General features: G+C 45.5%; 1 protein-coding gene across 1 annotated transcript in view; it reads left to right on the plus strand.

Annotated features, from left to right (window-relative positions):
* The window catches only part of WDR49 (WD repeat domain 49), a gene marked incomplete at its 5' end in the record, with an annotated part of 93,997 nt that overhangs the window by 7,494 nt on the left and 65,160 nt on the right, over nucleotides 1-21,343 (plus strand). The window contains 5 exon segments of the mRNA XM_077929794.1: nucleotides 9,420-9,863; nucleotides 11,355-11,531; nucleotides 13,594-13,768; nucleotides 17,442-17,609; nucleotides 20,814-20,962. Of these exon segments, the coding sequence (XP_077785920.1) occupies nucleotides 9,420-9,863; nucleotides 11,355-11,531; nucleotides 13,594-13,768; nucleotides 17,442-17,609; nucleotides 20,814-20,962 (1,113 nt within the window).

The following is a 21,343-nucleotide window of genomic DNA, read 5'->3' on the forward strand; positions in this document are numbered from 1 at the left end:
GCATACTGGGGGCAAGAAGGGATGGGCAGCTTTGAGGTCAGCGCAGTGCAAACAGGTGAAAATAAACGCCTCTTTCGCAGGAGAAGAAAACTTTTGAGAAATTGGAGAACAGATTTTTACACAGAATGTGTTAATTTAAGGTTCCTGCCTGTATGGAAAAAGCTGCTTGGGATCTCCTTCCTGCCTGCTCTGCGTAAGCATGTCTGCAGTTTGCTTATTCCATCAATTGCTTTATCTGGACAACTGTGAAGTCCCAGCATGCAAACATCTTGAGAATGATCACTCTCAGGCAGACAAATTCTACGACTCCTGAGTGTGATAGACAGTTTCATTGGCAGAATCAAAAGCCCCCACTGTTCAGATGTGGGTGGATGCAAAAGTCGTTCCCTTTCTTGGTGACAGCAGCTGCCGGCAAGGGCAGAAGGGAGGACAGAGAGCAGAATGGTCTCTCAAAAGCTCTGATTTACTGTTGTGTTCAAACAATCCCCGTTTTTATATTTTATTCTTTACTGCTTTTGAAAAACTACAGCTCTGTGCATGGAGTCAGACCTCCTCCTGTCCCTCAAAATCACTCAAGACAGTGAAATGTATTTAGCCTGACTACTGTTGCCACCTGTTTCTCCCTGTTTGATGATCTCTTTAGTCTTTAACAAGTTTTGCAAGGTGGTGGAGGGGCCTGGAAATTGTTCGTTGGCAAGGACAAATTAGGTATAAGAGGAGAATTCCTGCGTACAATCCTAGAATTGTAGGCTTGGAAGGGACCATGAGAGTCATCTAGATCAACCCCCTGCAATTCAGGAATCTTTTGCCCAACGTGGGGCTCGAACCCAGAACCATGAGATTAAGAGTTCCAAAAATTTGCACTAACTTCTCCTCCACCTTCTTCTAGCCTCTCTTAGTTCTGGGAGACCAGGGGAGAGGGGAGCTTGTCACAGCAGGGGGTGGGAGACACCCGTGCCTCTTCCCCAGCCTGACTCATCTCTGCCTCTTGGCCTCCCTAATCTTACTTTCCTGCTTCAGCTTCTGCCTCTGAGTCTGGACTGCTCTCTGGTACAGACTTCCCCCTGCTGGCTCCGCAAGGTGATTCCAAGGTGATTGTCCCAACCTAGTCGAAGGAGCAGCATTTGTGCGCAGAATCCCTGGACTGGCAGGAGTTGTGGGTCCAGGGCAACAGTGTACTGCAGCTGTAATACTAGGAAGTGTGGCTCCAGGACATTTTTCAAAGCAGGAATAGTGGTGTGGCGATCACACAGGGTCCCCGGACGTTTCACCGTCTATTTATCCCTGTGCCACCACTTTATTTCTCACTGCCACCACCCAGGCCCTACCTGGTACAATACTGAGTCCGGTCAGGATTAAATTGGAACATAAACTTCTGTTTATTTATTGCAGTTTAACAAGCGTGTGGTTTCATAAACGGTATTGGTCCATTACAATCATGGGTTGCCTATCCAGACCTGTAACTTCCGCTACCTGCTCTCACTCACTAAACCACCTCTCAGATATTTACTTGTCTTCCTAGCTCCTAACTGTTCCTGACTCAGCTTATTTCACTGCACTAACTCAACCTACCCACAGACTCTATCCCAATTCACTCCCACTCCAACCAGCCACCCAACTCCCAATGAACTCCCCCTTCACCCCTCCCAGAGCTAGTTTTATAGTCCCTCTGACTCCACCCTCCTGGGTTCTGATTGGCTAATCTGTTTAACTATTTCACCTCCAGCACTCTCATATGTTAACATCACAGGTGGTAGTATCTGCCGGCGTTTCTAGTGTAATTCACAGACTGGACCCTCCTCCCTCTTGCAAGCAAATGAGGCAATGACAAGGCTTTCAAGTTTTCCAGTGACATATTAGCACAGAGAGGTATTGCACTGTGTACTGCTTCTCTCTCTGCGATGAGTCAGCACAACTATTTGCAGTTTTGGATTCTCATTGGGTGTGTGTCTATGGAGGCAAAGCTCCTGTGCTTGGAAATTTGCCACGACCCCACTGTGTACATCTCCCGCCACTCCACTGGGCTACTTGTGCATTTTTGCACAAAACTGTATCTCGATTGGAGTCTGCATGCGGTTTGTAGCAATAGATGTGGTCACAATTTCACTCTCTGCCACACTGATACATACTTTAGTATTTTGGTTGTCTCAAGAGTAAGCTGCTGTTCCCTGCTTTCAGGAAATATGTTTTGCAGGTATCCTTCTTAGTACCCCAGTGAAGTACAAACAAGCGGTTTTAAATACGAAGCGCTTTCCCAGGAGAGAGCTGTCTCATTTACATGTATTGTTAATACTTTTTTAAAAAAAGAAAATCTGTGGGAGAAGCTGTTCTATGTTACCTCTGAGATTAGCATTACATTTGTATGGAAATGTGTAATTCGGCAGACGGAATGACCCAAGGGAGACAAAGTATTTTCTGCCTTTACGTTATTGTTAAATAAAGGGGTTTCTCTTTGCCAAGTGCCTGAGTATCTTTTACAAACAGGCTCTTTAGTTTCTACCTCCGTCATAAGATAGGACCACATACGGATCCCTGAGGAATTCAATTTCAGTGAACTGCAATGTAAAATCAGCCTGATCCATATCTCCTGCAGGACACATCATGCACAGCGAAATGTATTTGGTTTTGAATTTCTCCAAAATGTGTGATATGGTTCTCTGCATTTTTTAAAAAAAAGTGTTTAAGGGGATACAATGCATTCACAAATGCACATGCTGTGTTTAGTTATGCATCATGTGATAAAATTTGTAATACGATATGCATTTGAATATTATTGTTTAAAAGAAGGAGTCACAGATTGAAAACAGGACAGAATGGACTTATGAACAGATGCGTGGAAAGTTGATAGGGGCCAGAAGTAGACCGATCGCTCCATCCCTAAGTCCGCTGGGATGTGTCCATTCTGTTTGTGCCCCCGCCTCCCTCGATCTCTTACATTCAGGCACATGACGAGGGCAGCTCACAAGGGGCCTCATGCAAACATGCATAGGCGCCGACTCCATGGGGCTTGAGGGGGCCCGAGCCCCCTCAAAAATTCGTTTGGGGGGGCTCCGTCCCCCCAATAATCTCCGGCGCCCCTCCAGCAGAGCGCCATCGCCGCCCCTCCCCCAGCCCAAAATGCACAGGGGGGGCGGGCTGCATGCCTCCTGCCCTCCCTCCCGAGCAAAAGCTCCACCCAATTTCCTTTGGAGCTGATTAATAGGCGCAGCACGCTCTCCCCTATTCGCTCACGAGGAGGCGGCGCCACTTTATTTGCATATTCATGAGCTTATTTATTATTCATGAGCTTTCCCGGGCCCCCCCAATATTTTTTATAAGTCCGCGTCCCTGCAAACATGTGTGTGTGCGCAACGGTAGAGGCCTGGAAGGAAAGCTTAAAGCCCACTGTAACTACATGGGAGACAGATTGAGGAAAAGGAAATATGAATTGGCCCCTCCCCATCATCATTTGACCAATCACGGCAAGGAGCAGCTAGAAATTAGATGGAGTCATAGATCTTTTTTTTAAAAAAAGTGTAGACTCACACACGCTGGCCAGCTTCCGTTTTGACTTGAAATGTTCGTTTGGGGCTTCTTAGAAATACGTAACGGCAAGAAATGGGTCAGGCGAGGGCCACCCCACAATGGTGCCCACCTGTGTGATTTGGACACAGACCAATGACGGTGTGGTCATGTTAAAGAAGAAGAAGAAGAAGAGTTTGGATTTGATATCCCGCCTTTCACTCCCTTTAAGGAGTCTCAAAGCGGCTAACATTCTCCTTTCCCTTCCTCCCCCACAACAAACACTCTGTGAGGTGAGTGGGGCTGAGAGACTTCAGAGAAGTGTGACTGGCCCAAGGTCACCCAGCAGCTGCAAGTGGAGGAGCGGAGACGCGAACCCGGTTCCCCAGATTAGCAGACTACCGCTCTTAACCACTACACCACACTGGCTCTCAGGTCTAGCAGGTCCAGTGAGTGTGCCCCCCTCCTCTCCATGATCAATGCATGGCCAGAGGGGGCTTTTTGACTGCTTCTGACACCTGTGGTGCATATTCTTAGCACCCAGTTTATTTTTATGATGGTAACTGGTTTAAAACTGTTTTTAATACAGTGGTACCTCGGGTTACAGTGGTACCTCAGGGATGCGGGTGGCGCTGTGGGTTAAACCACAGAGCCTAGGGCTTGCCTATCAGAAGCTTGGCGGTTTGAATCCCCGTGATAGGGTGAGCTCCTGTTGTTCAGTCCCAGCTCCTGCCAACCTAGCAGTTCAAAAGCACGAAGTGCAAGTAGATAAATAGGTACTGCTCTGGCGGGAAGGTAAACGGAGTTTCCGTGGGCTGCTCTGGTTCGCCAGAAGCGGCTTAGTCATGCTGGCCACATGACCTGGAAGCTGTACACCGGCTCCCTTGGCCAATAAAGCGAGATGAGCGCCACAACCCCAGAGTCAGTAACGACTGGACCTAATGGTCAGGGGTCTCTTTACCTCGGGTTAGGAACTTAATTTGTTCTGGAGGTCCGTTCTTAACCTGAAACTGTTCTTAACCTGAGGTACCACTTTAGCTAATGGGGCCTCCTGCTGCCACTGCTGCATGATTTCTGTTCTCATCCTGAAGCAAAGTTCTTAACCTGGGGTACTATTTCTGTGTTAGCGGACTCTGTAACCTGAAGCGTCTGCAACCTGAAGCGTCTGTAACCCGAGGTACCACTGTATTGTGTTTCACCTGCCTTTGGATGGTAGGGTGAAAGGCTGGAAACAAATAAAAAACTAAAAAATTAAACACCTGGTATTTTCTAGCTGCCCTGTGTGTCATATTTAGCTGCAGATGGCCCAGTGATGGTGCAGGGACACTGGTATCTCTCAGTGGAGGAAATGCCATACACAGCTCGGTGGTAGAGCATCTGCTTTGCAGGCAGATGGTCCATTTCTAGGAAAAGCATATCCAGGAAGAGCTGGGAATGCTTCCTGCCTGAAATCCAGGGCAGCCAATGGCAGGAAGTGTGGCCACTGCTGAGCAAGATGCACTCAATGGCCTCAATCAGCATGAAGCAGCTTTCCATGATCCTAATAGGTAAACAAGGACCCCTGGATGGTTAAGTCCAGTCAAAGGTGACTAGTGGGTGCAGCGCTCATCTTGCTTTCAGGCTGAGGGAGCCGGCGTTGTCCACAGACAGCTTTCCGGGTCATGTGGCCAGCATGACTAAACTGCTTCACGGAACACCGTGACGGAAACCAGAGTGCACGGAAATGCCGTTTACCTTCCCGCCACAGTGGTACCTATTTATCTACTTGAAGTGGCGTGCTTTCAAACTGCTAGGTTGGCAAGAGCTGGGACAGAGCAACGGGAGCTCACTCTGTCATGGGGATTTGAACCACTAACCTTCTGATCAGCAAGCCCAAGAGGCTCAGTGGTTTAGACCAGTGTTTCCCAACCTTTTTTGGGCAAAGGCACACTTGTTTCATGAAAAAAATCTCGAGGCACACCACCATTAGAAAATGTTTAAAAAATTAACTCTGTGCCTATATTGACTATATATAAAGTAACTCTCTTTAATAGGAATCAAATAAACACAAAGAAAGTATTTTATAATTACTTTATTATGAAATAGTAAGTAAACAGAAATATGAAAAATTATAAAATACTTTATTCAGTGCGCAACCTGGGCCTGTTTGGCTGAACACAAAGCTGATATTCTGGCTGGAATCGAAGAAAGACACACATGTAGCTCTTCGTCAACAGCTCTCAGTCTCTCTCTGTATTTAGTTTTTATAGCAAATGAAGGAAGAGTAAGCAGGCTGGAGTGGGTTAAGTAAGGGCTGAAAGTGCCTAGATGAAGTGGGGGAAGCTAGAGAGGAGGTACATTCTGACGTTTGAGGATAGACTAGGTTCTTTATGTGAATGATAGGTGAGTTATTTGACAGATCGAACTGAGAGCAAGGTGTGGCTTGTGTAGCTGGGGTGGACATGAATGTTTGGGGTGCAAACCCCAGGCCGGCCAGGTCCGAGGGGGGGCAGGGAGAGACGGGCCTGCCTGCCTCTGCCTGCGCTGTGGTGTGTTTTGCCCCGACCGACAGACGGACCGACCTGCCAGCTGTCTCCGCAGTAGCAGCGCGGACTGGAGCTCCGTCATTCTCCCTGCCGGTGCCCGGGGAGGGGAGTGTGGGGCGGCCGCTGTGGAAGCGATGGCGTGCTCCTCCTCCTCCTCCTCCTCTTGCCGGGCTAGAGCCAGCCGGCTAGCGCTCGCCCCTCCTTGCTCGAGCCGACCCCGCCGCCGGGGGCCTTCCCATCCTCTCAGCGGCGCCGCCTCACGCCCCTCGTCCGGGGGTTGGGAGGGGGCTGGGGGGGAGGAAAGGGGCGAGGGGGAGCAGCCGCCGCCGCTCCTGAGGAGATTCTGAGGTGGTGGCGGGCGACGCGTGGCGGAAGAGGAGGGGTCCCGCCAGCCCCGCGTTTCTCTCTCTCTCCCTCACGGAAACCTTCCTCTCAGCTTCTGCCGCTTTTTCTCTTCTTTCCCTCTTCCTTTTTTTTTTTTAAAAAAAGAAAAATCTTTCCTTTCTCTCTTTTCCAGCCCCCCTCCCCTCTTCACGGAATTTCACTGCACTCGGGCGCCGCGGCGCGCAGGCGCACTGCTCGCTCCTCTTTCCGCGCAGGCGCCTTCTCTCGCTCTTTCGCCTCCTTTTCTTTCTCTCTTGATGGTCCGCCTACAAAGGAGCGAGGGAGGCGCCCGCCATGTTTGGATTTGCATCCAGCAGGAGATGCCGCCGCCGCCCCGCCTCTTGCCGCCCGACTCGCCCGCCTCCCTCCCACGGCACACCAGGCAACGTCTCGCGGCACACTAGTGTGCCGCGGAACACCGGTTGGGAAACACTGGTTTAGACCACAGCGCCACCCACGTCCTTTACCTTCCTAATAGTCACCCTCTTCTACAGACCCTCATTCCTGCTGTCCATTTGGTGACCTTTAAATGCAATGAGTTGAATTTCTCAAGCATCCCTCTTGAAATGGTTGTGTAGGGACCTATAGGGACTTGCTGCATAGACTGTTTTGAAATAAGATTTCACTCAACGAGTTAGTGCCTTTGATGCTTGCTCTCCAGATGGGCTCAAGCCTGTAGCTGTCAATCAATCATGATACCGCTGATGTTTCACGGATAACAAGAAGTATATTGAGTCCAGAGGTTCTGGCTGTGCAGCATTTTCAAAAACAAGGCCTAACTCTTAAAACAACACCCCCCCCAGTGCCCTGATTCATTTCAGATTCCTGTTTGCTGTCTATATATATATATATATATATATATAAGTGAAATAATATTGAAGGGGCAATGGAGTGTAATTTCCATTTTGAAATATTGTTTCATTAACATTCTATGTGGAACACGGAGATAGATAGTGTTGAAATACTAATGGGATTTTTTCCCCCTTTAAAAAAAACGTGAAAATTAATTAAACTCGATTTCCCACAAAGTTATCATGGTGTTATACTTTAGATGCCACCCTCCCCCTCTGTGTATGAAATGTTAAAACCGAAGTGTCATTTAATTTTTTTTTTTTACTGCTGTTCAGTTAAATAATTACAACAGTGGATTAGGAAGAGGCCTTTTATAACATAACAACGTTTCTTATCCCCTTGCCACAATGTTTTCATTTGTGGATATGAGAAAATTCAAGGAAGCCTCTGTAAGAAAAGAAGAAATCCCCCAGGGAAGAGTGGATTGGATGATTATTAAATAGGATAAAGAGGCTTTTAGCAGAATGATCCAAAATCATTATTCTGACAGCTTTTCATCGGAGCATATGGAAGCATACCTGGCCCCAGGTATCTATATGACGAAAATGTCCATTGCAATCTGTTACCAAAGCAGAGAAAGCCAGTTTTCCAAGCATATTTTACAGAAGGAAATCGGCAGTTATTTATGGGGGATGCAAAGTTGAGAACTGGCTTGTCACCAACCCATAATTTTAGAGGAGGTTTGTATTTAGTTGGATTAGGTCCTTGTGAGTTCAATACGGCTTACTCACGAGTAAGTGTGCATGCATAGGATTTTATTTAAGACATTCCTTACCCATGCTTCATTGCAAAGAGGACTCCAGAGTGAGATAAAAAATGAAAATAAATCTAGTCCCACCATACAAGTACTAAATTTACTTGTGTGGTTGCTTTGCCCCATATATCGAATTGCCCTCTCTTTAAATTGCAGAACCGGCACTGTTAGAGGTGCCACATAATACTTGTTCTGCAATTGTAAGACATTTATGTTTTAGTGAAGCTGCACTCACAACTTTGGAACTCCCTGCCTATTGATATTGGACAGATGCCACTTTTGTTTAGGCAAACCTACCCAGACATGTAAAAAATGTCTTTTAAATCCAGTTTTAGTTTATTGTTGATTTGAAATATTTATTTAAATAGTTTTAAAAACTTTAAAGCCCTAAAGGGCTTTGGCCCAGTATACCTGAAGGAGCATCTCCACCCCCATCGTTCTGCCCAGACACTGAGCTCCAGCTCCGAGGGCCTTCCGCGGTTCCCTCCCTGTGAGAAGTGAGGTTACAGGGAACCAGACAGAGAGCCTTCTCAGTAGTGGCACCCACCCTGTGGAACGCCCTCCGATCAGATGCCATGGGAAGTTTTTAATGTTTGATGGTTTATCATGTTTTTAATATTCTGTTGGGAGCCACCCAGAGTGGCTGGGGAGGCCCAGCCAGATGGGCGGGGTATTAATAATAATAATAATAATAATAATAATGACAAGCAATCACCCAGGGTCAATTTTACACTGCCCAGGGACTTTGTGGGTTGTATCCAATGAATCCACTGAAATTTAAGAATTTAAGTTAGTTGCAGTCATTAATTTTACTAGGTCTACTCAAAATATGACTAGCATTGGATACAGCCCTTAGCCATATCCATTATTTCCAATGAGACCACTCTGAGTAAGACTAACATCAGGTACATACAACCTTGTGGGCTTTCTATGGGCATCTGGTTGGCCACTGTGAGAAGAGGATGCTTGAATAGATGGGCCCTGCACCTGAGTCTAGCCGTCAGGCTCTTCTTATGTTCTGTAATGCCTCATGGAAGGCATCACTATGGAAGATACCAGCCCTGAAATGGTGAATCATAGAACTGTAGAGTTGGAAGATATCCCTAGGTTCACCTAGTCCAACCCCCTGCAATGCAGGATTCATTTGCCCAACGTGGGGCTCAAACCCACAACCCTGAAATTAAGAATTTCATGCTCTACCGACTGAGCTATGGAACATCCCCTGTAGAAAATGTCACCGATGGAGCTTTCAAAGCACCTTGTCACCACCAAACATGGCACTTTCCCTCACTAAGACAGTTCTTCTGGGTGCCATTGAGAAGTGGGTCACTGAATGAATTCCATGAGGGTCGATCCTTAGCACCTTGGCAAACTCCTCCTTCTTTCTTTGCTTTTCTTTCAAGCTCCCAGAATCAAATGAGAGCACAGGCACAATGACGAGAGAAGAGTTTGTAGACAAAATGTCCACAGCAGTTCGGCAAGGCACCAAGGAAGAGTACGGCGAGCTGTTTGACAAGATAGATTTGATCCGAGATGGCCTTATCGACTGGGACAAATTGACCTCCTTTGTGCTGCTTGAGCTGTATGAGAGAGATGAACGGGCCAGGCGATCGGTCATCCCTCACTGGAAGGACCTCCGGTTTCTCCCTCTGATCCACAAAGATGCTGTTCAGAGCGTAACATTATTGAAAAGCCCTATCAGCTACCTGACTGTGAGCAGGAGCGGTTTGCTCGGCTGCTGGGGAGAGAGTCTAAAGTTACAGAGGACTCTTCAGATCACCACAGAAGCTGTCAAGCCTAAAGACCTCTGGGTGACCTCTCTGGTTGCACTGCCAAATGTTAACAAGGTACGTAGCTGTGCTCATGGAAGTGTAACAGTACTTCTGAAACCATGTTAGTGCTGATAATTTTTCATAGCTTCTCAAAAATCCAATCCATGTTGGGAATCGCCTCCCAGTTGGATGTATCAATCACTTACTGCCCTTCGGAGCACAGAAAACATTAATTTGCCCTTCCAACATGTGGGCAATAGCCTAGTTCCAAGGAAAGGATGGTCTGTTTTCTGATACAGCTCCTGCTACAGCTGATGGGTACCACCCTAGCCCAGAAATCAGATCCCTCCTATCCACCTAAACCCTGACTGAATGATGGGAAAAGATTCTAACTGGGCTATCCAAAGGTTGCAAAGAACAGGACTGAGTTTAAGAGGATGCTGGGCAAAGTTTCACTTGGTGGTCTCCCCTTTGTCTTGGTGAGCTTATGTAGCTGTTGTGATAGCTCTCAATATTGTGCTAGACGGCTGGGTTTACTCAGCATATAAAGTTCCCACAAAGAATTAGCTTAGGTTGGGGCATTGTGGGAACTTAAAACAGTGACTTAAGGCAGCTGCGTAGCACTGCTTGGAATCTTGGACTAGAGTAAAACCTAAGAGGCAGTGTGCCTTAAAGGAGCTGTCCAATGGTTCTAGGTGCTGAAGTTGGTCTTAGCAAGGATGATGCCTGCCTATAGTGCTGGGATGGAGGCTAATTGAGTGTCTGTGCCTTTGTGTGTGTGTGTGTGTGTGTGTGTGTGTGTGTGTGTGTGTACGTGTACACACAGCTCCTCAATTAGTGGATCAAAGGACCAAGCAGCTTTGCTGTGCTGAGCTTTTGACTCCAGCCTCAACAATTACCTCCTTCTCTATCTTCTTAGGCCATTGAGGCTTGTGTTTTCTTTCTTTTTGCACTGTAGGCACCCAATAGTTCTTGCCTGCCTTTCTGTAAAAACCTCTCTCTGTAGGCGGCAACAGATTAGAATATCAATGAAAACGTAAAATCTATCTCAGAAATAAAATTAAACACAACACTTTAAAATTCGCATTATGTCATATGTACAGGCAGAAAGAGGATACAAAGATAAAGATATCAAGAGATGAATGAGAGGGGAGGCTTTGTTTCAGAAAGGTAAGAGAATGAGGGGTGATGGCAGGAGTGGGGACCTTTGTGGGCTTCCAGATGTTGATGGGCTACAGCTCCCATTGTCCCTGACCATAGGCTATGCTGGCTGGGGCTGATGGAGGTTGGGGTCCACCAGTCTCTGGAGGGTTACAAATTCCCTATTCCTGGATTAAGACAAAGGCTTGAGGTGGATTTTGAGCAGGGGTTTGAAGAAGAAAGTGAGAATGCTCGCATGCCACATAGGTGTTCTTTGTACCAGATTGGAGACATAAAGGGCAACAGGGGCTAATGGGCAAGTCTTTTAAGAAATGAAGGCACTTTTGGATGGCTCCCGTGTGGTAGACCTGGAGGAATGTTCTCTCCCCCCCCCCACTAACTTTGTTTCTCTCCCACCCCATATAGGTAGCTGTCTCTTTTACAAGCAAAGAGATCTATTTTGCTGAGCTGAATTCCAAACAAGGGTTCTCATGTCAGTATAGACTTCAAGGCTTTGGGGGAACCGTGATATGCATGGACTACTGGTACAACCCTCACGATGGAAATGATGCTATTCTGACAATGGGAGATGTCTGTGGGCAGGCAAGTATGGCACAAAATGTCAGGAGAACATCTGGGTGGCCACAGGTTCCTCATCCCTGTTGTACTGGGACACCAGCTGCCTCTTGAAGAGTGCTGGCCCGTTAGTATCATGGAAGGTGTCCTGGCCTGGCTGGATGCAGAAGAATGGTGGGAGGCAGCAGCTGGGGAAACCCCAAGGGAAGAAGGCTCAGAGCCAGGGGAGCGGTTGTGGGACCGTGATGAGTGGTTAGAGGGAGAAGAAGGAGCAGACTGGGAGGAAGAGGAGTCAGAAGCTGAAGAGGTAACAGGGTTGAGTGAGCAGGAAGAGGCTGTGGCAGAAAGCAGTCTAGAATCAGAGGCAGAGGCAGAAGCTGGAGGGATGCCAAGAGGCAGAGATTATTCAGGCTGGTGAAGAAGCCATGGTGTCTCCCCCTCCTGCTGTGACCAGCTCCCTTCCCCCCTGATCTCCCAGAACCTGAAGAGGTATGCAGAGGGCGGGGCAAAGACAGGCAAGATGACAGAGTCTCAAATTGCTTGGGGAAGGAGGAATCTTAGGGAGCTGTAGGAAAGTGGTGGCCCTCGGTCCCCACAACCACCTCATAGGGGCAAGTTCTACGGGGAAGAGTTGCTGTGCTCACCAGGCATGGCCGCTTGGACTGTCTTTCTTCTTTGAATAAAGAGTTCACTGAAGTCATGTGAGTTATTTCTGACCTGCTCCTGGTACCCACCCCTGTCAGAAGGCTTAGTGGACACATCAGTCAGGGAGCTAGAGAAGAGCTTAGCTATATTTCTTAGAGAAGAACAGAAAGTAATAGGGAACGCCTGACTCTCCCCAACAAAACATCTAGTGAGTAAAGTATGTAAGGGCACTATCCACACAGATCGAGCACTTGTTATTTATTTAGTGACAATACTTGTTCACAGTAAGGGACGCGGGTGGCGCTGTGGTTTAAACCACAGAGCCTAGGATTTGCCGATCAGAAGGTCGGCGGTTCGAATCCCCGTGACGGGGTGAGCTCCCGTTGCTCGGTCCCTGCTCCTGCCAACCTAGCAGTTCGAAAGCACGTCAAAGTGAAGTAGATAAATAGGTACCGCTCCAGCGGGAAGGTAAATGGTGTTTCCGTGTGCTCCTCTGGTTCGCCAGAATCGGCTTAGTCATGCTGGCCACATGACCTGGAAGCTGTACGCTGGCTGGCTCCCTCGGCCAATAAAGCGAGATGAGTGCCGCAACCCCAGAGTCGGTCACAACTGGACCTAATGGTCAGGAGTCCCTTTACCTTTACCTTACTTGTTCACAGTATCACTGTTCAGGCAGACCTCACAAAGCAGTTTACATAAGATTATTACAACAATAAGCATGGTGGGCTTTTTTTTCTTTAAAGTTGCAATAGAATTGGGGGTTGGGGGAAAACAATTTTTTTTTTAAAAAAGAAAAATCAATTACTGCTGCTTCTCCCCTCCCCTCAGGGTAAGATGGGCTTTCAGGTGTCCCTGTAGCAGCAGTTGAGGAAAGCAAAGGGACACGATGGGAACTGGATGGTGACTGCTCCTTCTGCATTCCTCTTGCTTTTCACAAAGTTTAAGTTATATACTGAGTCAGTCCAGTCCACCTTCATATGTTCAATGGTGGAGACGATGCTTCAGAACTTCCAACTCCAGGGAGATTTAGCTTTTCTTCTTATGTTAAGTCAAAAGTCAATTCATCCCAATTGCTTCTCATTACTCATATTCACTCTCTTGAAAGTACATTTAGCTGCCCAAGGCTTTGTTCCCTTCATTTGCTTTTAGATTGGTTTACGCTCCCCCTTTTGTCATATCTTGCCCAACTATACATGTTGGCTACCTATACATATTTAAGTTCTTTCCGTTGTCCTCTCCTAAGCAAATTCCGGCAGCCTCATTAGCAAAAAAATAGCCTTAGCCGTGGCCGTGAAATTCAAACGCATGCAAGTTATGAATTTATAACAAAGGAGGGGCTTTGTGTGATATTCAGGTTATTGCCATCAGTAATGGGTTGCTTTGAAATGCTGAGAGTGGTAGAAGATTTTTTTTATTAAAAAAAATTTAACTCTATCCTTCACAGGTCCAAGCAATTGTCTTCAACACAGCTCTGATCTCATTGTTTGAACGACCTTCAAATTCCACTGAAGATGAAAATGTGACAATGACTGTCACTTGGCAGGAGCTGGTCTCTGGGTATCACAAATGCTGCTATGTATTAAGGCACAAACTCCATGATAAGGAATGGGTTAGACAAGGTACTGATCTGAGAAATGACGCAAAGAAGTCCTTTTTTTAAATAATAATAATAATCTTGGGTGCCAGCCTCTGGGGTAGATTGGGGTGTCAGACAAAAGCTCTTAAAGGCTGAAATCCTATGAGAGGCAGTGTGGCATAGTGGTTAAAGTGGTTGACTAGGACCTGGGAGACCAGGGTTCAAATACAAACTTGGCCAGGAAGCTCAGTGGGTGATATCTGGCCAGTCACTGCCTCTTAGCCCAACTTAGTACATGGGGTTGTAAGGATTAAATGAGGAGAGGGAGAAATGTGTGTGTGTTTGCCATGTTGAGCTCCTTGGAGAGAAAGGTGGGATACAAATGCAACTAATAATAATAAACAATAAAAATATGTGGTTACATTGAGGAAGCGCTGTATGAACATAGCGGGACTGTAAACGCACACAAGTTTGCATTGTTATTAGTAGGTCCTGGAGTTCTTGGCCTCAAGGGCAGCTGGGCTCACCATCCTATGTAGCCCTGAGAATTCTCACACATTCATATGAACTTCTCTACCACACTTTATTTCCATCAGCAACGTCAACCTGCTAATGGTTGCTCTCATGCTGGTGTTCACAGTTCCCAAGGGAAGCCTCTACAGCAAACTTCAACTTCTCAGATTGTAATTTTTTCCTGGGGGTTAATTTTGCTGATGTTTAGGAGGTAGGTGGTAATATTTTTTATAGCTGCATCTTCTTCTTTTTTGAGGGGGGACTGACTTGTGGGGTGTTTGGCAGTAGGAGAGAGGAGGCTGCGACTTCTGGGCCTGCCTTTTGGAAATGGAGATTTTGCTGCCAAGTCCTGTGCCAAAAAAGCCCGATTGCTTCCTTCCAGAAGCTTTTATAGCCTCTTTAACACCAAAGCTCATTTAAAAGTTTTAAATCAAAGCCAGAGGATAACAATGGTTCTGAAATCACATCTCCTGAAGTGACTCTATTTTCTTATCTTAAAAAAAGAAGAAGAGTTAAAGTAATTTGCATGCATGCAATCAACCCAACTCTTCGTGTCTGAATAATGAATGGCCTTCCTAGCCCTGCTGGGGGGAATATCATTCTTTTCTGCCACTCAAGTGTTCTGCTTAATACAACATTTCAACCTTGCATCTCAGAGTTATGCTTGCAAGGATGCAATCTGGACCTTTGATGTCACAGTGTAATGCTGGAGAACAAGTCTTCTTGTCCCACCCTGTCCGCTTGCTTATGCTCTCCTACCTTGCCTGCTGTACAGCATATCTGGAGCGCTCCTTTTTATTGCAAGTAGGAGAGGCAGCAGAACTGGGAGAGTAATGAGTGGGAAGAAGCCACTGCAGCTGTCTTGTCTCCATCTGCGTCATGCAATCCAAAGATAGATCTCTGGGTTGCAGCCTGGCCCAATATTTTAAGGGTTGCTTAGTTGTGACCCTCCACTAATTGCTGGACTACAACTCCCATCATCCCTGCTCATTGGCTGTGGTTGATGGGATTTGTAGTGCAACAGGATCCCATTTTTAAAAATTGAAATACTCAGTGCTCAGATCTTTTTGCTAAATAAATAAATAAATAAATGTGAGCAACCCCAACCCCTGCTGAAACCTGAATTGGTACAGCCCAAACTTAGCTTTACCATTTCATTGTGAACAAGGCCCCCGCCTTTAGAGTTTCATTCAATTACAACAGGTCCCCTACCCCTGCTGTATGTGTTAACCATGGACTCATGGTATACATGGCAGGTTCTCTCTTGCTGGAGGTCTTCAAGCAGAGACTGGACATGCTCTAGCTATGAATTCCCTGCCTTGAGCCAGAGATTGGATTAGATGATCTATAATACCCCTCCAGCCATATGATTCTACAGTACGAAGAACAGCAACTGGCTCAGTCTTTTCTTCAAGGAACATAACATTTTAATTTGCCATATATATTCTGATATGGGAATTACTCTTAAGACCACCATTTTCAGTCAGGCATCCTCCAAGGAGCTTGACTTACAATGTAATTTAGTCAGAAACAAGTTTATGTCTTTGTTGGAAACTGCGAAGATTTCTCAGCTCCTAATATTCATAACATTTTACTCTCGTAAAAGTCCCTAGAGTCCAGAGAGGCAGGTTGTGTGTGTGTGTTTTATTGAAATTCCAACTATGCCATTCAATAGCAAACATTGCAGCAGCATATAAAAACCTGTTTCCAGATGGTTATACTTTTTTCTAGATATCTGCAGAAGTGGTTTGACTACAACTTCCATCATCCAGACCTTTGACCATACTCACTGAGGCTGATGGGAGTTGAACAGCATCTTCTTCCCCATCACTGCTGTAATATAGCCACCAATTTTGTATTCAGAACTTCTGTCTCAATGGCCGTCTTCACATGCTACATTTTTACTGTGTACCCATTAAATGCTTTTACATATGCACATATAAAGGCAATGCATGGAAACACACACATGCAAATACAAAGCCCTGTTTGTCTGGCAGTCGGAGTTAGCCAAGGCTTTCCAACAAAAGTACTCTTCATGTTTAGGTTGCCAGCTTGATGGCATCTCAAACCTTAAATTCAAGTGATGGGGGCTTAGTGATGTTGCATGACTTTCCATTATTAGACAACAAATACAAATCTGGTACCAGGTTGGAGGAAAGAATAGCACTAGATGTGAAGACTTGGAAAAATTAAATTTCTACTGCAAATGTTTGTGCTCTGCTTATCTATATCTAACTATCATCTATCTATCTATCATCTATATCTATCTATCTATCTATCTATATCTATCTATCTATCTATCTATCTATCTATCTATCTATCTATCATCTATCTATCTATCATCTATCTATCTATCTATCTATCTATCTATCTATCATCTATCTATCTATCATCTATCTATCTATCTATCTATCTATCTATCTATCTATCATCTATCATCTATCATCTATCATCTATCATCTATCATCTATCATCTATCATCTATCATCTATCATCTATCTATCTATCTATCATCTATCTATCTATCTATCTATCTATCATCTATCTATCATCTATCTATCATCTATCTATCTATCTATCTATCTAATCTATCTATCATCTATCTATCTATCATCTATCTATCTATATCTATCTATCTATAGCTACCTATCTATCATCTACCTATCTATCTATCTATCATCTATCTATCTATCTATCTATCATCTATCTATCATCTATCTATCTATCTATCTATCATCTATCTATCTATCTATCTATCTATCTATCTATCATCTATCTATCTATCATCTATCTATCTATCATCTATCTATCTATCTATCTATCTATCTATCTATCTACCTATCTATCTATCTATCTATCTATCTATCTATCTATCTATCTATCATCTATCTATCTATCTATCTATCTATCTATCTATCATCTATCTATAGCTACCTATCTATCATCTATCTATATCTATCTATCTATATCTATCATCTATCATCAATCAATTGATCTATATCTATCATCTTCTAGTCATTTATATCTCTCCTTTTCTACCCAAGCAGGGTACTAAGAAAAGGCTGCAGAAACATTCAAAACACCCAAATCTTAACACAGCGCAACAAAACTTAAACTGATTCACTGCAATTGACTCAGCTCTATGTAAGAACCTCTTACTTGATGACGAATCTAATCAAAATGCCATCTCTGTACTGTTTCAGTTGCATACATCCCCTCCTTAGATGTCTTTCTGTCTGTTACAACCAGCAGCACAAACACACTGGTGCTAGCTTGGAGAGAGAAATTAAGCCCTCGTCTTACAACGACAACTTTCCACGTCGCTCAAGGAGTCAATGCTTTTGATTTCCATTCAAGGCTCAACTTGATAGGTATGTCACTATAATTTGTTTTCTTGTAAAACTGAAAGGGCCAATCAGAAGTCTAAGAGTATGTCTGCACTGCAGCAGTTGTAACTGGTGCCCATGTGGATTGGTAGACTGGAAGGGTTAGGGTTAGGGTTAGGGATAGGGAGCCTGACAGGAGGAAGAACCAGAGCCAGTGACAGGCGGAAGCACCTAATTCTAGTTTTGTCTCCATCCTCCTCCCTACTGGAAGACAACAATGAGGTAACACTGAGACTGAGAAGGAGGAAGCTGGTAGAAAGGTGAGGAGTTCGTGAATGAGTACCCCATGCACCCTAATGGGCCAGTGTTTAGGTTGTAGACTCAACCTAGCATATCAGCTATTTCCCCCTCCCAGGGGAACCCTAACAATTTCACTTTGGTAAAGTGGGCTAGGTAGAAATTCGCTAACGGCAACTTCATTAAACTACAATGCCCAGGATTCTTTGGGGAAAGCCGTGACAATTAAATCCACATAATATCAGTATAAATGATTAGGTGAAGGCAGAAATTCTAGTTTGATTCAGATATAGCACATACGGAAAAGAGATGGGAGGAAATTGCTATAAGGGAAGGTCGTTTTGAAAATGCCCATGAATCCAGTTGTGGCCTAGCTGGTTGTCCTTTGCTGGTAATACTTCTCCTCAGAGAGAGGGGTCTAGTCCAGGCATAGGCAAACTTGGCCCTCCAGATGTTTTGGGACTACAACTCTCCATCATCCCTAGCTAACAGGACCAGTGGTCAGGGATGATGGGAGTTGTAGTCCCAAAACATCTGCAGGGCCAAGTTTGCCTATGCCTGGTCTACTCTCAAAGTCTTCTGGCTGCTGGAGGGGGGTTATCATGTGGAAGGAAGTGTGATAAAGTATGGGAGTAATTTCTGGGCTGCATTCCACACAGTAAAGTGCAGTAAATTGAACTGATGTTGTAAAACATGACATTTACCTAGTGGTTGCTGCATCTTAGAACTCTTAAATGCCCAGGGCTCTATATATCAGGGTACTTCTGCCTGACAAATGTGAACTGATTTTAGATAAATACAACCAACATAAGTTTCCCCGAGGAACTCTTGCAAGCTGTGCTTTAGTGAGCTCTCCGGGTATACCATGTTCTTAATCCCCAAACAGAACAAAAAATCCCAAGTATTTCTTAGGCAGAGTCATAATTGTCCAGCCAATTTAGGCTTATGGTGGTCAATTTCTCTATCCCCCCCCCCTTTGGCTTAGCACCAGCTCTACAGCTCACAAATGCCTGGGGGGGGGGGTAGACTTTTGATTGCACCCTCCAAAAGCCAGGTGCAGGTGATAAAGCGTATATTGCCGATGAAACACTTGCCAGAGGAAGGAGTATAAGCTTCACTCTGAAAAGGAAATTCATTAAAACAAAAAACAAAACAAAAAAAGTACAAATGGAGCTCTGTTCTGAATTGATGTGAAGTGGGGTGGTAGGGAAAGGGAAACAAAGGGGACCTGAGGCATTTGTAAGGAGATGGATAGACAGCAAAACCAATAAAGAGATGTTGTAGAGGACTGGGGAGGCTGTTGTAAAGAAGAGGCAACCAAATATAGAACATACGCTAAGACAGGGATAGGGAATCGGTGGCCCTCCAGATGTTGTTGGACGGCAGATCCCATCATCCCCTGACTATCAACCGTATTGTCGGAGCTGATGGGAATTATCATCAGTGTACTCGTGTCACCTTGCTCCAAAATTCCTAATGGCTGCTTCCGACAGCTTCATGTGGATGCTAAATAGCAATGGAGACAATATACTGCCCTGCAGCAACCCATAGCTCAAGAGCCAAGGGGCCGAGAAGCACTCATCCAGTGCTACGTCCCTGGAGCGAAGACTGAAGCTACTGCAGAACAGCCATCTTCTGTAGGTGGTCCAGGAGGATACCATGGCCAATGGTATCAAAAGCTGATGAGAAAGCTTGTAAAAGCAACAGGATTGCATTCCGCCCTCTCCCTATAGTGGTCTTCCATCAGGGTAACCAAGGCAGATTCTGCCCTGAACCTGGGTTTAAACACAGACCGAAATGGGTCTAGAGAATCCGTTTCTTCCAGGAATGCCTGCAGCTGTGTTGCCGCAACCCTGTCAAGTACTGTGCTCAAAAAGGAAGTGTTTGTGACGTAGTGGGCATTTTCACCTCCTTCAAAGTGGTTGCTACTTGCCCCCCTTCATGCAGAGACATATTCACCACAGCCTGAACCCACCCAGTCATGCCACTCAGGCTAGCTTTAGCCAGCAATTGAAGGCAGGGGTCCAAAGGGCATGTCATTGTGTGCATACACATAAGTACCTTGTCAACAACCTCAGACTGAGAAAACTGAAACTGATCTCATGAAACTTGACTTGATGGAGCATTAAAAAAACCAACACCTTACTTGGGACTGACTGTATCAGTCCTGGCATCTAGCTTGCTACTGAGATGAGCGGCTGTGTTCTCAAGCAATTCCCAGTGAGTCTCTGAGGTGTGCTGGGCTCCACCCCCTCATACAGGTGTCAACAGCCTATGGATATATGATGTCACATACAGTGGTACCTCGGGTTGCAAACACCTTGGGTTGCAAACACCTTGGGTTACAAACTCCACTAACCCGGAAGTAGTACCTTCAGTTAAGAACTTTACCTCAGGATGAGAACGAAAATCGCATGCTGGTGGCACGGCGGCAGTGGGAGGCCCCATTAGCTAAAGTGGTACCTCAGGTTAAGAACGGTTTCAGGTTAAGAACAGACCTCCGGAATGAATTAAGTTTCATCCCACTGTATAGGGAAGATGAACAGGGCTTGGCTAAAACTCCCTCACAGGCCAAACGGAGAGGCCTTACAGGCCTCGTTAGGCCTGTGGACCTGAGATTCCTCATCCCTGCCAAGGAGTGTCCATTGTAGGACTGCACCAAGGTCTCCAAGACTCATCTTTCCTAGTCTCAGCCAGTGTTCCCTTTCTTTGGCTCACATTGGCTCCATATCAAGTCAAGCAGCTGCAAAAACAGATTAATTTTTATGAAGGAAATGAATAGGGGGTGAGGGAGAAGCTGCATCAAGGCAATCAAATCTGGAGAGTGGAATGGAATCCATTAAACAAAAATTGTTTACGGTTGCTGCAACTTTGGCATATTTCTTTGTCGTGCTTGTAAAAAAAACAAAAAACGTTTGTATAAATGAGTTTCAACTTTGTGACTTTGAACAGCGACCGCAGGAGTTAATCGCCATGTTTGCCTTTGGAATCCTTATGTCACGTCTAAGCCTGCCGGAGTCCTGGAGGGCCATTCAGACAGTGTAATCGCCGTCCAGTTCATTACTGAGCGCAAACTGCTCTTCAGCTTCGGAAAGGAGAAGGTGAGCTTCGGAAGAGCCGGAGAAGCAGAGATCGTTAGTCTTCCTCTAGGCAACGCTCCGGTTAAGAACATGGAACCCAGAAGGGCACTAGTTTTGAGTTTCTCAATCCAGCAGCTGCTCCACTTTGTAGTGTTCATGACTAAGTCTACTTAACATGGGTAGAAATGGACTCGTCCTTGGAAGACTCTAAGCAAAATGAAGCCTCTAAGACAGGGGTGGGGAACCTCAGGTTTAGGAGCCAAATGCAGCCTTTCAAGCCCTCCTTCCCTAGCCACACCCACACCCCTCAGGCAACATCCCTCACCACCATTGCTCTTCTTGAGTAGTTTTTGTGCATGTAGAAAACAGCTTATTGTATAAAGGTAAATTTTACATTTGTTG

Source organism: Podarcis muralis, chromosome 6, assembly GCF_964188315.1.
Source record: "Podarcis muralis chromosome 6, rPodMur119.hap1.1, whole genome shotgun sequence".
NCBI classification, from domain to species: Eukaryota; Metazoa; Chordata; class Lepidosauria; order Squamata; family Lacertidae; genus Podarcis; species Podarcis muralis.